Source organism: Anopheles merus, chromosome X (assembly GCF_017562075.2).
Source record: "Anopheles merus strain MAF chromosome X, AmerM5.1, whole genome shotgun sequence".
NCBI classification, from domain to species: domain Eukaryota; kingdom Metazoa; phylum Arthropoda; class Insecta; order Diptera; family Culicidae; genus Anopheles; species Anopheles merus.
Window position 1 is genome coordinate 8893105 of NC_054081.1, and position 12115 is coordinate 8905219.

General features: G+C 49.5%; 1 protein-coding gene across 19 annotated transcripts in view; it reads left to right on the forward strand.

The window, feature by feature from the left end:
• The window catches only part of LOC121594019 (protein scalloped), a 103941-nt gene extending 92567 nt beyond the window's left edge, over window positions 1–11374 (forward strand). For all 19 annotated transcript variants that reach the window (XM_041916992.1, XM_041916973.1, XM_041916907.1 and 16 more), the window contains 5 exons: window positions 7889–8019; window positions 10248–10451; window positions 10533–10756; window positions 10842–11076; window positions 11159–11374. In XM_041916992.1, coding sequence (XP_041772926.1) covers window positions 7889–8019; window positions 10248–10451; window positions 10533–10756; window positions 10842–11076; window positions 11159–11272 — 908 coding nt within the window. In that variant the 3' untranslated portion in view covers window positions 11273–11374. The remainder of the gene's footprint in view (window positions 1–7888; window positions 8020–10247; window positions 10452–10532; window positions 10757–10841; window positions 11077–11158) is intronic.
• The last annotated feature ends 741 nt before the right edge of the window (window positions 11375–12115 follow it).

The window sequence follows — 12115 nt, forward strand, 5'->3', positions numbered from 1 at the left end:
GGGTAGCGATGGCTGTGAACTGTGGACCTGGGGATGATGGGCGTGTTGCGATAGTAACTATCGAATTATTGCAAGCACACACACACACACACACACACACACACACACACACACACACACACACACACACACACACACACACACACACACTGCTTGCCTGTCGGCTGTGTAAGCTGCACTTAACCTTTCGCTCGGTGTCGCGCGTGAAGAAACGAGCACTTTTGGGTTGCATCGGCCCAAAAGTTGGTCCTTTCCAGTGTTTTTGCCCGCTTGAATGCGAAATGATGCGAACATTTGGCTGGCTCAAAACGGGACGGCATGACAAAGCCCCGAAGACGGCAGGCAATCGAATGTCGCCAGTTTGGTCCTTCGAACCGGATCGGAATACAAAACAATGGGGTTAAAGTGCAGAACAGAAGTTGAGCGTAGAGCGCGTATGTGATTGAAACACACTCATTTACTTAATGTGTTGTTAAAGATTATTTATTTTTAGCATTTTGATTAAATCATGTCAAATGATGTTTCCAAAATTCAGGATCCAACCTAAAACCGAAATCAGAAATTAGTCCCTTTGGAAGCATAAGTTAGAAAGCTGAAATTACAACCCGTCAGTGGAACAATATTCATCATCCAGGTTGTATTTTCCATACCCATTTGACTGTAGCGTTCCACCATATTACATTTCACTAACTGATGAATTGTTGACATACTGTTGTGACCCAAATGTCATCTTTGATAAAGAAAAAGCTACTTGAAATCGCTAAACACAACCCTTGTAGAAGACTATAAGCAACAAATTGCATACCTTCAGGCGCGCACAAACTTTGGTCCTTCGAACCGGATCAGCAAACGATTGTACTTCACCAGTAGCGCGGTGAAGCCATGTCCCCACGCGTCATCGAACCGGCGATAATGAATAAACGCGCACAAAACACGTTGCCTCAGCGCCGGAGCGCTTTCATCTCGCGTAAGAACACGGTCCACGGTCGGTTTGTGGTTTTATGGTGTCGGGCAAACGCTCCCACGTGTCTACCACGCGGGAAACGTTTAGAAGGCAGGTGCCGATCGCTTCGCCATGGGCATGCAATTAATTGCTCATAATGGTGTCATTCCGGGGCGCACTGTCGCAGGCAGGATCCTTTCTGCGAGGTACGCACTGCCGGCTCTAAGGGCAAGGGGTAATGATGAGAATGCCGTGTGTACGGCAAAACAAACAGCAACCAACGGCACACAAAATAATGCCAAAAAACAAAAGTCGATAGGTTTTTTTTTGTTTGTGTCCGCGCCAGAGATTCTCGCCGTACGGCAGTGGTGTGCCGCCTTGCCGTGAAGCTGCACTGATGGTGCATCGTACGCAATCTCCCGTAAAACGTGGCTGCACGTGGATGCTGTTACTCCGATGGAGGGCAGTGATTGTGCACTTAATTTACGGCCAATGTTCTGTCGGCTTCTCCGTCGGCGAGAAGTGCATTATTGGGCGCGATCGTTGCGCCTGCCGGGTTGGTCGGTCGTTGTGTATTTGCACCGGAAAGGACCCGGAACAACCTATTCGCACCTGCTGAACCTTTTAGCTCGTTCTGGGTGTTGTAGGTCCCGCTTTTTTTTTGTTGGTTAGCCCTGCAGATTCAGTGCGCGGTCTGTTCGCCTTGATACGGACCAATTCTAATTGGATTGGAATTGCTTCACTCCTCGCTGCTGAACGACTGGGCCGGTTGGGCCGGTATGCCAGGGAGGAATTTCGAGCGAAGGTTGAATAATCACAGCGTCCTTCACAGGGCACGAACGGCTAGAACGGAACGATCAATTTCTTCCTACGCGAACGTTTGATGATCTATAAAAGCGAGCGATGTGCTGTTCAGTAGTGTATGAAAAAAGGGTAACTAAATGACTATTAAAATGTCTCTACAAAGACCTGTATGTGTTTATGTGTGTGTGTGTGTGTGTGTGAGAGAGAGAGAGAGAAAAAAAAGACAGAAAGAGACAGAAGAAGCAAGAAAATATTTTGATGAAGCATATTCCCGTCCTGCCGCCAGTACCAGCAGTACACCCCGGCCGTTCTCCCATCGGCTCGAAACGCTCATTCTTCCTCGCGAAACAACAATCAGCGAAGAATGTGCAAACGTTAGCCTACCTTTCAGGCGCACTTTGCGCGCCGCGTGGGACACGGTTATCCGACATCGCCGGAAAATAGTTAAACCGGGCCCGGTGGGTGGTGGAGAGCATTCTCCTGCGGCATAAAAAAGTGCTGTGTGTGCGTGTGTGTGTGTGTGCATACCCATCACCAGCTTGCGCGCGGGAAAAGCGCGGACTGCCGTCGACGATGAGACGATCTCGCAAAATTGTTCTTTGCCTCTCGTGGCTGCCAGCAGCAGCAGCAGCAGCAGCAGCACCCAAATGCTTCGCATATTTTCGACGGCAAGGAAAAATTCCGCGCTATATTATTTATAATAAAATTTACAAACCCGCGCGCGCGACGGTTGCGTATTTTCCCGCCCGCTTCTTTTGCTGCTTCTTCCCCTTCCCGCCCTCTATGTACGCAGGGGAGGTGTTTTTTTTGTATAACCATCAACTGGCTGGAAGCGTTCCTTTTTTTGCTGCTCCGAGTTTATGCCCTGTCACCACTGTGTGTTGGTGCCGCAGGGGATATTCAACATCCAGGCGGCTCGTTCGGAGGGATACACATCACTCAACGGTTGAAAGGCTCTCTCTCTCCCGGTCTTTGATATGCGTAATATACTTGTGCCCGGTGGTGCCGTGCGGCTGCCTTTCCCGGATTGAGATGTCGCTGTCACCGCTGCAGCAGCAACCGTCGAGACACACCGTCGATTGACGATGCAAAATAAACTGTTCAATTTTTATCTGAACCTCCTTCCACTGGCCCTATAAGAGCCCCCAGGGAATGGATGTGTTTGCTTGATAAAGTCAAGCGCCGGTGCTTGCTGGTGTGATGAACTCGAGCATTTTCCTTACTGCGTCTAGCGCTAACGGCGTACGTGTTTGATCCTTGGAATGGCTGCTCGAATCCTCCCTGCACGTCAAAGCATCAAAGAGCTTGATCGATGTTATCGCGAATGTTTTCCTACCTGGCCGTTTTGCACCGGAGGGAGGGGGCCCTAGAGTGACTTCCATTTATCGCGCGCAATAGTTCGTGGTGCATCGTTGCAAAAGCACGTTTTACAGCACGATTGAACCATCTAGCAGCTGTTTTGTGCATGGCCACCGATTACTGCGAGGGAAATGGGGCCGTCATGTTTGTTTGGTTTGCTTTGTTGGTGTGCCTGGAACATGTGATTCTGCGCCGCGTCGCCTCTTTGCACCTAAGCTCTCGTGCCTTTTTTATTATCGGGATTGTTTGTACAAGGGCATTGATTGTTGTCATCCGGTGTATTGATGGGTAATGCTGGAAAAATCTCCAGTAGCCTCACAATTCGACTTAGAAAATTTTGGAACTGACTCTGGAAGGTAGGTTCGTTCAGAATTATCTGGAGCCGTTTGGAATTGTCTGGAGTTGGCCTGAGTCGGCCGGAGTCTTCCGCAGTCAGGATCATCCGGAGGCGTCCGGAGTCATTCGTAGATGTCCGGAGTTCGGAGTCATCCCGAGTCACCCAGAGTCATCCGGAGTCGTCATGAGTTGTCCAGAGTCGACTGGAGTCATCTAGAGATGTCCGGAGGTGTCCGGCGTCATCCTGAGGACTTTGGAGTCATAGGAAGCCATCCGGAGACATTCGGAATTAACCATAGGTGTCCTAAGTCGTCCGATGGTGGCTAAAGTCGGAGTCGTCCTGAGTCGTCCGGAGTAATCCGGAGGTGTTCGAAGTCACCCGAGAGTGTCCGGAGTCATCCGGAGGTGTCCGAAGTCATCTGGAGATGTTTGGTGTTTCCCGGAGTTGGCTGGAGTCATCCCGAGGTCGGCTGGAGTCATCCCGAGTCATCCAGAGGTGTCCGGAGTCCTCCGGAGTCGACTGGAGTTATCCAGAGATGTCCGGAGGTGTCCGGCGTCATCCTGAGGACTTCGGAGTCACAAAAAGTCATGCGGAGTCATTCGGAACTACCCGGAGGTGTCCTAAGTCGTTCGATGTTGGCTGGAGTCGGAGTCGTCCGGAGTCGTCCGGAGTTATCCGAATGTGTCTGGAGTCATCCGATCTTGACGTGTTCGGAGTCATCCATAACTGTCCCGAGTTATCCGAAGGTGTCTGGAGTCATCCGAAGGCGTCTGGAGTCATCCGAAGGTGTCCGGAGTCATCCGAAGGTGTCTGGAGTCGGAAGACGGCCGATACAATGTTTTAGTGGTCAGACCTGTTGACTCCGCGCAACTGAAACCACTATTGGGGCCCTTCACGATTCTAGTCAGCTCTATGTTTGGAGTTTGACAGTTGGAGGCTGAAATCATGTAAACACTCCATACAAAACCACACCCAAAACTAGTCTGCAATTTTCAGTCTAGATTATTCTAGCCTCAAAGCTAGAATTAGATTCGAGTACCTGCTTGTTAAATGGCAAAACAAGATGGTGTTTACACTTATTCGAAGGTGCATTAAACAGATCAGGTGATAGCATCTAAAATCAAAGTGTATGTAGTCCAGGTGGTCTCATAGCATGTTTTCTACAACCAAATTTGAATATCACTTTTTGAAAGAATGGATGAAAACTTCTGCTCAAACAAGAATTCTGGAGGCTTGATGAATACACAAAACACTTGTAAAATCTTCATTCAGAAACAGAAGCGATAAAAAGCAGTCTTCTAAATTCATACACCTTGGGATAAGCTCACCTGTATATTATACCGACTTAAATAGCTGCTCGAAATCTGTTATACAATGCAAACAGCTGACAGGCAGAAATTTCAGCCTACGAACTTCCTCGAATTCTTAGAACAAAGAGCTGTTCAAGAAGTGGATGTACAACTTGAAACAGGAAAAGTAATACTCCACTAAATTAAATGTCTGACCACAAGCACATATTACTGGCCGTCTTTGGATGACTGCGACTCCAACCGACTCCGGACGACTTCTGATGATTCCAAACGACCCCAACTCCAGACGATTCCGGACGACTTCGTACGACTTTGGGCAGAACTAGTGGTTCTGATTTTGCTGGAATTGGAATCGGAGTCCTGGGTTCGCTCCTAAAAGCACTCCACCAATTCTGTGTGCACCATGGGTCGGTATGAGGTATTTATTGTAGTTTTATTTTACCATCACTGTCATATGTTGGAAAGCAGCGATCGAAAATTGAATTGAGTGGATATAATTTAATGCTAAAAAGGAAAAAAAACCGCCTAAAGCTAGGCAATTAGCATCACAAAAATTACCTATTACTGAGACTAGCGTACAGAGCGACTAATTTCACGCCCACTTGATGCCGCGGTCTAGTTTGGTGTTTTTTTTTCAGAAAGATTACTGTTTTCTTTTAACATTTCTTCAAAATTTTCAAAAAATAACCAAAACAGTAGAAACATTCTCGATGAGTTTGGTTGTGCTCTCGCTCTCCCTTCCCCCCCTGCCTGCGACACGCTTTGTCATCTGGTTTTATTTAATACTGCCTTCTGACAAGCGTATCAAACGCATTTCGTACCTCCACCCATCATCCACCACCATAGACACCCTTGACTCTGTTGCACAGTTTACAGGAAGAGGAATGAAAACCCGTAAATCATTCTGCCCTATTATTTCTGTGTGTGTGTGTGTGTGTGTGTGTGTGTGTGTGTGTGTGCGTGTGTTTGTGGCGCGGGAAGAAGATGCCATGTTGTAAGGGAAGGAACGTTGGGACGTTTTGGTTGGTACGTTCGTTCGCACTCTGCTGTAAGCCGGATAGATTCTTCGCCGTGTCCAGCCGCGAGCGAAGGAAAAGGTGAAGGAAAGGACAATAATTAAAATTAGAATATGCACACACACACACACACACAATGCAGAGTTTTACGCTTGCCGGAAGATGTTGTAGACTTCCTTTACCCTCCCGGACCCTGTACAGGAGATGGTTAAACCCGACGGTTCGTGCCCGCAGAACAGTAAAGCAGAATCGCTGGTGCAGTATATCCTGTCGCATTTGGGTGTGTTTTTGTTTGCTTGTGTGTGTGTGTGTGCTGATGGTGTTGTACTACAGGTTCTTCTTGGTAAGTGTATGAATAAATATTACACCCGCTTTGGCTTTGCGGGGCGGTTCCAGCTACACGTTGGCGAAGGTTACAATGTACAAGTAATTTTCCGGCGAGTTCCTGCTAGGAACGGGGCATTTTTATTTTTACTGATCACAACGACACAGACAATACTTGCAAATGCTTGCTAGAGGACAATATTTTTGGAGCACGAGCTCCATGCACTCCACTGTCCGATCGCTTGCCTCGCTGTCTTCTCTCCAACTCTCTTTTGCTAACAAAATGGCAGAAATGGGTCATAAATCTTCCCGGGAGGAACCGAAAAAACGGCTTCACTTTTGCCGAACGAGCGCGTGAGTGCTCCCGTTAGTGTCGCGAGAACTTCTTGGCTTTCTTGCCACGGCACCAAACCATTCCTTCTTGTATTTTAACCTTGTTTTTTGTCGCTCGGGAAGTTCCACATGCTTTCCTTCTACACCTCCAAAGTCACCCTCGAAACTTCACGACTAGAAGGTGTCTTTTGTGTCTCCCGCGCTCCCCTTAAAAAGGAATGAAACGGGCGAGGCAGAGAGGGAAATAAAATTAACGGCGGAAAAATCAAGCACCTTTCAAGCAAATAATTTCTCCGACAACAAAGCGACGGGCGCTGTAGCAAAAAAGGTATATTACGACGGGTCTAGGCAGGTGGGGGACAACCGGTGGTTTCGGTGAGCGTGTCTCAGTGTGTATGTGTGTGTGCAGGATGAAATTACATCCTTGCTGCGTGTGCCGGTGCCAAACGGAGTAAACATTAATGATAAAAATAACAATAAAAGCCGGCGGATGGTTGCGCCGAGCGAAAATGTTTCGCGTGCGCCCAGTATCGTTGACTCCCACTCTCCGTGGGGTAAGGGGAGGATCTTTGGATGGCGAAAAGGTAAAGGGCACAATATCTCTCCGGCACAAAATGGTGGTGGCGCAACCCAGGGATTCATTTTCAGGCGTGCGCGCGCTTTCCCCTTTTCGGAGCACCGCAGTGTCCAATTTCTGGCAGCCCTCGTCTCTTGCTGTCTTCCCATCGGCAACAAAGAGCAACATTGCTGGGCGGGGATGGTGGAGGGAAGACGACTGAAGAAGGGAAGAAAAAAGCCCCGAGAAACTGCTCCCCGGCAACGACGGGGAGAGTAGGAGCAAGCGGAGCAAACGTTGGGCAGGAGAAAGGAATTTCGCTGCGAATGGGTACCAGAAATTAATTAGTAGTCGCTCTGCTACTACTGCTGCTGCCAAACGACCACCAGCGACGAAAGGCGAAAGGAACGTGGCGACGACTTCTCCGCTTCTCTGCATCTCAACTCCCATTGCCAGTCCACGGCCAAGAAGCAGCTCTCGGTGTGGGTTAAGAACGAAACAGAAGCTGTGGAAGGAGGACATCTAGTGTCAGCAGAGAAGTCATTCATTCGAAAGCGGGCGAAGGGACAAATGGAATTCGGTGGCAAGTTTTGAAGGATGCGGACGCGTCCAATAACGATGAAGAATGTCTTTCGTGCTTGTGGCGCGTCAGCTGAACGGCGGCGTAGCTCACGGTTTTTGGGATGGGAAGAATGCTTCTTGAAGGTAGCGCACGAAAGAGGCCTTGTTTTGATGCCAATGATGAATGTGGGCCGGACAAAGTCTGCATGGGTTGGGGAAAGCAGCTGTCAAATGAAGGCACAAGTGCGCCTAGACATCCCATTCCTCCGTACGAATGCCTTACCAAGGACCACACTCTCTAATGATGCACATCCAATATCCTTCTCTCTCTCTTTCTCCTAACAGGTCGCAATGAACTGATCGCTCGCTATATCAAATTACGCACCGGCAAGACGAGAACCCGGAAGCAGGTCAGCTCGCACATACAAGTATTAGCCAGACGGAAGCTGCGCGAGTTCCAGGCCAAGATGAAAGTGGTAAGTAGCGGTGGCTTGCTCTACGGAGCGGCCACGTATGCGTATCCTCCCCTTGATTCTGTCAATTTACGAATATGAAAGCTGTTGGAGAAGGGGTGTGGAAGCGTGCAGAGTGAAAGAGAGGCTAAAGGTGGAAATTCACACAAGGGCAGCCACTAAGCCTCCACCGGACTCCAAGTTGGAAGACATAATGCCTGAAATTTCCTGAAATTTTCTGAAGTTCCTTGAATTTCCTTCCAAATTTGCTCTGTCCTTGTCTCATCTCGTGTGTTATCTTCTTCTTCATCTGTTTCTTTTTATTTTTCTTTCTTATTCCTTCTCTACGTGTGTATGTGTCTGTCTGTTTGTGCGTGTGTGTGTGTGTGCGTGTGTGAATGCGTGGGTGTGCTGGTGTTTTGTTATTTCTTTCTTTCTTTTTTCTCTCTCTCTCTCTCTCTCCCCCACACACCACCCTGCTGCACTTATCAAATCCCATTGTCCATCGTATCCATCCTTAGAATCACCCGCTGATGGGTGTGAAGGAGAAAGTCTTCCCGACCAACATGACCGGCATGAGCAGTGCCCAGATCGTGACGATGGCTGCAGCGAAAGGTCGCCTTCCCTTAGCCAATCCTTCTTACCACCACCACCACCACCACCAACAACAACAACACCACCATCTTCCGTACCACCATCACCATCCTAGTGCTGCTGGTGTAAGCGTACCTTTTCTCTCTTTCGCTTGTTTTTGGATGCCCTGCCTTTCATGGCGATACGTGGTTTGTCCAGGCGCTTGTTTGTCCTGCTTCTGTTCTGGCTTTGTGCAGTGGAATTGCTTGGAGTTTGCTGCCGATGCTGCCTCTTGCCGGCACTAACCCTATTTGTGTGTGTATGTGTGTGTGTGGTTGGCTATGCAGCTGTACTAATGAGATCTCCGCTACTCTGACAGCTTAGTTCATATGGCAATGCACTGGGTACTTTGAATGAGATCGGCAACGCCCTTTCTCCGACTCTGGCATATAACAAAGGTCAATAAAGATGTGCTGCTCAGATCAGGTTCCAGAAGATGCCGATGTCCTAATGCCTAATTCTTCCTCAGAACCTTTAAGATGTCTCCCTGAGTGAAACTGAGGCATGAAATCTTTGTGTCTGAGCTTGCGAGTCGTTACTTCTAGTACGTTATATTTAGGATCTTTAGGAGCTCGAAAGATCTAGAGTCGCTAGCAGCTTTAACCTAAATCCTAAACTCACTTCAAATGAATTGGAATCATTCTACTACCATGTCTACAAATAACGCAGTGTGTGTGAAGCTGAGGCATGAAATCTGTGTGTCTGAGCTTGAGAGTTGTTTCTTCCAGTACATTATGTTTAGGATCTTTAGGAGCTCGACAGATGTAGCGTTGCTAGCAGCAGGAATCTAAATCCTAAACTCACTCCAAATGAATTGGAATCATTCTACTAGGATGTAGAAGGTGAAGCATGTGATCTTTGTGTCTGAGCTTGAGAATCGTAGCTACCAGTTCGTTTTGTTTAGGATCTTCAAGATCTTGACAGTCGCTAGCAACTGGAATCTAAATCCTAAACACACTCCAAATGAATTGGAATCATTCTACTAGGATGTAGATCCTGGAACATGAGATCTTTGTGTCTGAGCTTGAGAATCGTTACTTGCAGAACATTGTGTTTAGGATCTTAAGGATCTCGAGAGATCTAGCGTCGCTAGTAACTGGAATCTAAATCCTAAACGCACTCCAAATTTACTGGAATCGATGCTGAAGCATGAGATCATTGTTTCTGAGCTTGAGAATCGTAGCATCCAGTTCGTATTGTTTAGGATCTTTAGTTTCTTGATAGATTAAGAGTCGTTAGCAGCAGGAATCTAAATCCTAAACGCACTCCACATGAATTTGAATCTTTCTACTAGGATGTAGATGCTGAAGCATGAGATCTTTGTGTCTGAGCCTGAGAGTCTTTACTTCCAGTACATTATGTTAGGGACTTTTAGGAGCTCGACAGATCTAGCGTCGCTAGCAGCTGGAATCTAAATCCTTCATAAACTCACTCCCCCACACGACGCACGTGTGTCCTGTGGGAACGCTTCCAACGCTTCGAATCCGCTCCGAGAGCTGCACTACCCCTTGTATTCTGCCCGACCGTCGTCTAGTTGTTTTTTTTTTTTAATTACTGTATACGTCAGTGTCACTCATCCTGTACCGCTTTGTTATTTTCTGTTCTGTCCCCCTGCGTAGCAATTCTGGCAGCCGGGCCTGCAGCCGAGCACCTCCCAGGACGTGAAACCGTTCGCCCAGCCCGGCTACCCGATGAAGACGGCGACCGCCGTCTCCGAAGGCGCCCTGCAGCCCGCCCACCCGTGGGAGGGACGCGCGATCGCGACGCACAAGTTCCGGCTGGTCGAGTACAGCGCCTATCTGGAGCTGCGTGCCGAAGAAACGGTAAGTTAGCCAATGGCAGGAGCGCCGCTGATCGATCCGATGTTGTTACCGGGTTTCCTCCATCCCCTGCCTCGTTCCCAGTATCACAAGCACCTGTTCGTGCACATAGCGGACACGCCCGCCAACCCGCTGCTGGAGTCGGTGGAGGTGAAGGAGATCTACGACAAGTTCCCGCAAAAGTCCGGCGGCCTCAAGGAGCTGTACGAGAAGGGTCCGAGCAATGCGTTCTTCCTGGTGAAGTTCTGGGCGGACCTGAACACGAACATCGCGAACGATGCGGGCGCGTTCTACGGCGTCAGCAGTCAGTAAGTATCACCAAGGCGCATTGGCGTTTGCCACGATAGCATCTTCTCACCGCACTATCTTCCTGCGCGCACCCATTCTTTGCAGCTACGAGAGCAACGATAACATGGTGATCACCTGCTCGACCAAGGTGTGCTCGTTCGGCAAGCAGGTGGTGGAGAAGGTGGAAACGGAATACTCCCGCATCGAGAACGGTCGCTACGTGTACCGGATCAGCCGGTCGCCGATGTGCGACTACATGATCAACTTCATCAACAAGCTGAAGCACCTTCCCGAGAAGTACATGATGAACAGCGTGCTGGAGAACTTCACCATCCTGCAGGTGCGTAGATCCTACTAGATCCTGCTAGAAGAAACGGGAGTTTTGTTGGAATTGAGTTTGAGCCGGGGTTCTATTTTTGCAGGTTATATCCAACAAAGACACGGACGAGACGCTCCTGTGCGTGGCGTTCGTGTTCGAGGTGTCGACCTCCGAGCACGGTGCGCAGCACCATATCTACCGCCTGGTGAAGGAATAGCAGCAGCAGCAGCAGCAGCAGCAGCAGCAGCACTACCACCAGCAGCAAGATATCCATCACCGCGTGCACCATAGACTACTAGACCACACCAGCGACAGCATTCTCCTGAGCAATCCGAACCTTCTTGCCGCCGGCGACTACCCCAGCCACAATAACAGCAGCAGCGACGGCGGCAGCATCGACCGTCCGGCCACCACCAACAGCACCAATCAAGACCCGGGCCACCTGCAGCAAACGGGGGCAGCAGAGGCCGCTGTACCACCGCCGCCACCACCACCACCACCACCACCCCCGATCGTCGATCTGCCGAGCTGTTTGGTCGAGCAGCAGACGGCGGCTGCACTGCTGCCACAGTCAACCACGCCCCATCAACCGGCGACGAACCTCGAACCACCAGCGCTGGGAGTGGTCCGAACCGAGCCGACGACCCCCACGGCCAGCCCGGAGGAACTGGTCCGTTGCACCGGCGACCAGCAGCAGCAGCAGCGGCAACCCGTCAAGCAGGAGTATCTCGGGCTGGACCCGCCCGACTACGGTCAGCTGCTGGAGGTGGACGCGAAACGGGCCTCCCAGCAGCTGCTGCTACTGCAGCACCGTCCCGCCCTACACCAGCTGCTGCGCGACTAGAGCACAACACACATACACCGACACGCATCGTGTATACGAGACGCGCATCTATACACACACACATAGACACCTGGGCAATAAGTGCGTCGTGTGTGGGTGTTTTGATTGTATTTAATTTTATTTGTTTATGTTTTTGGAAAAGGATGTGCGTGTTGGCAAACACTAAAGCAAACAAAACAAAAACACACACACATACACACACACACACACACACAC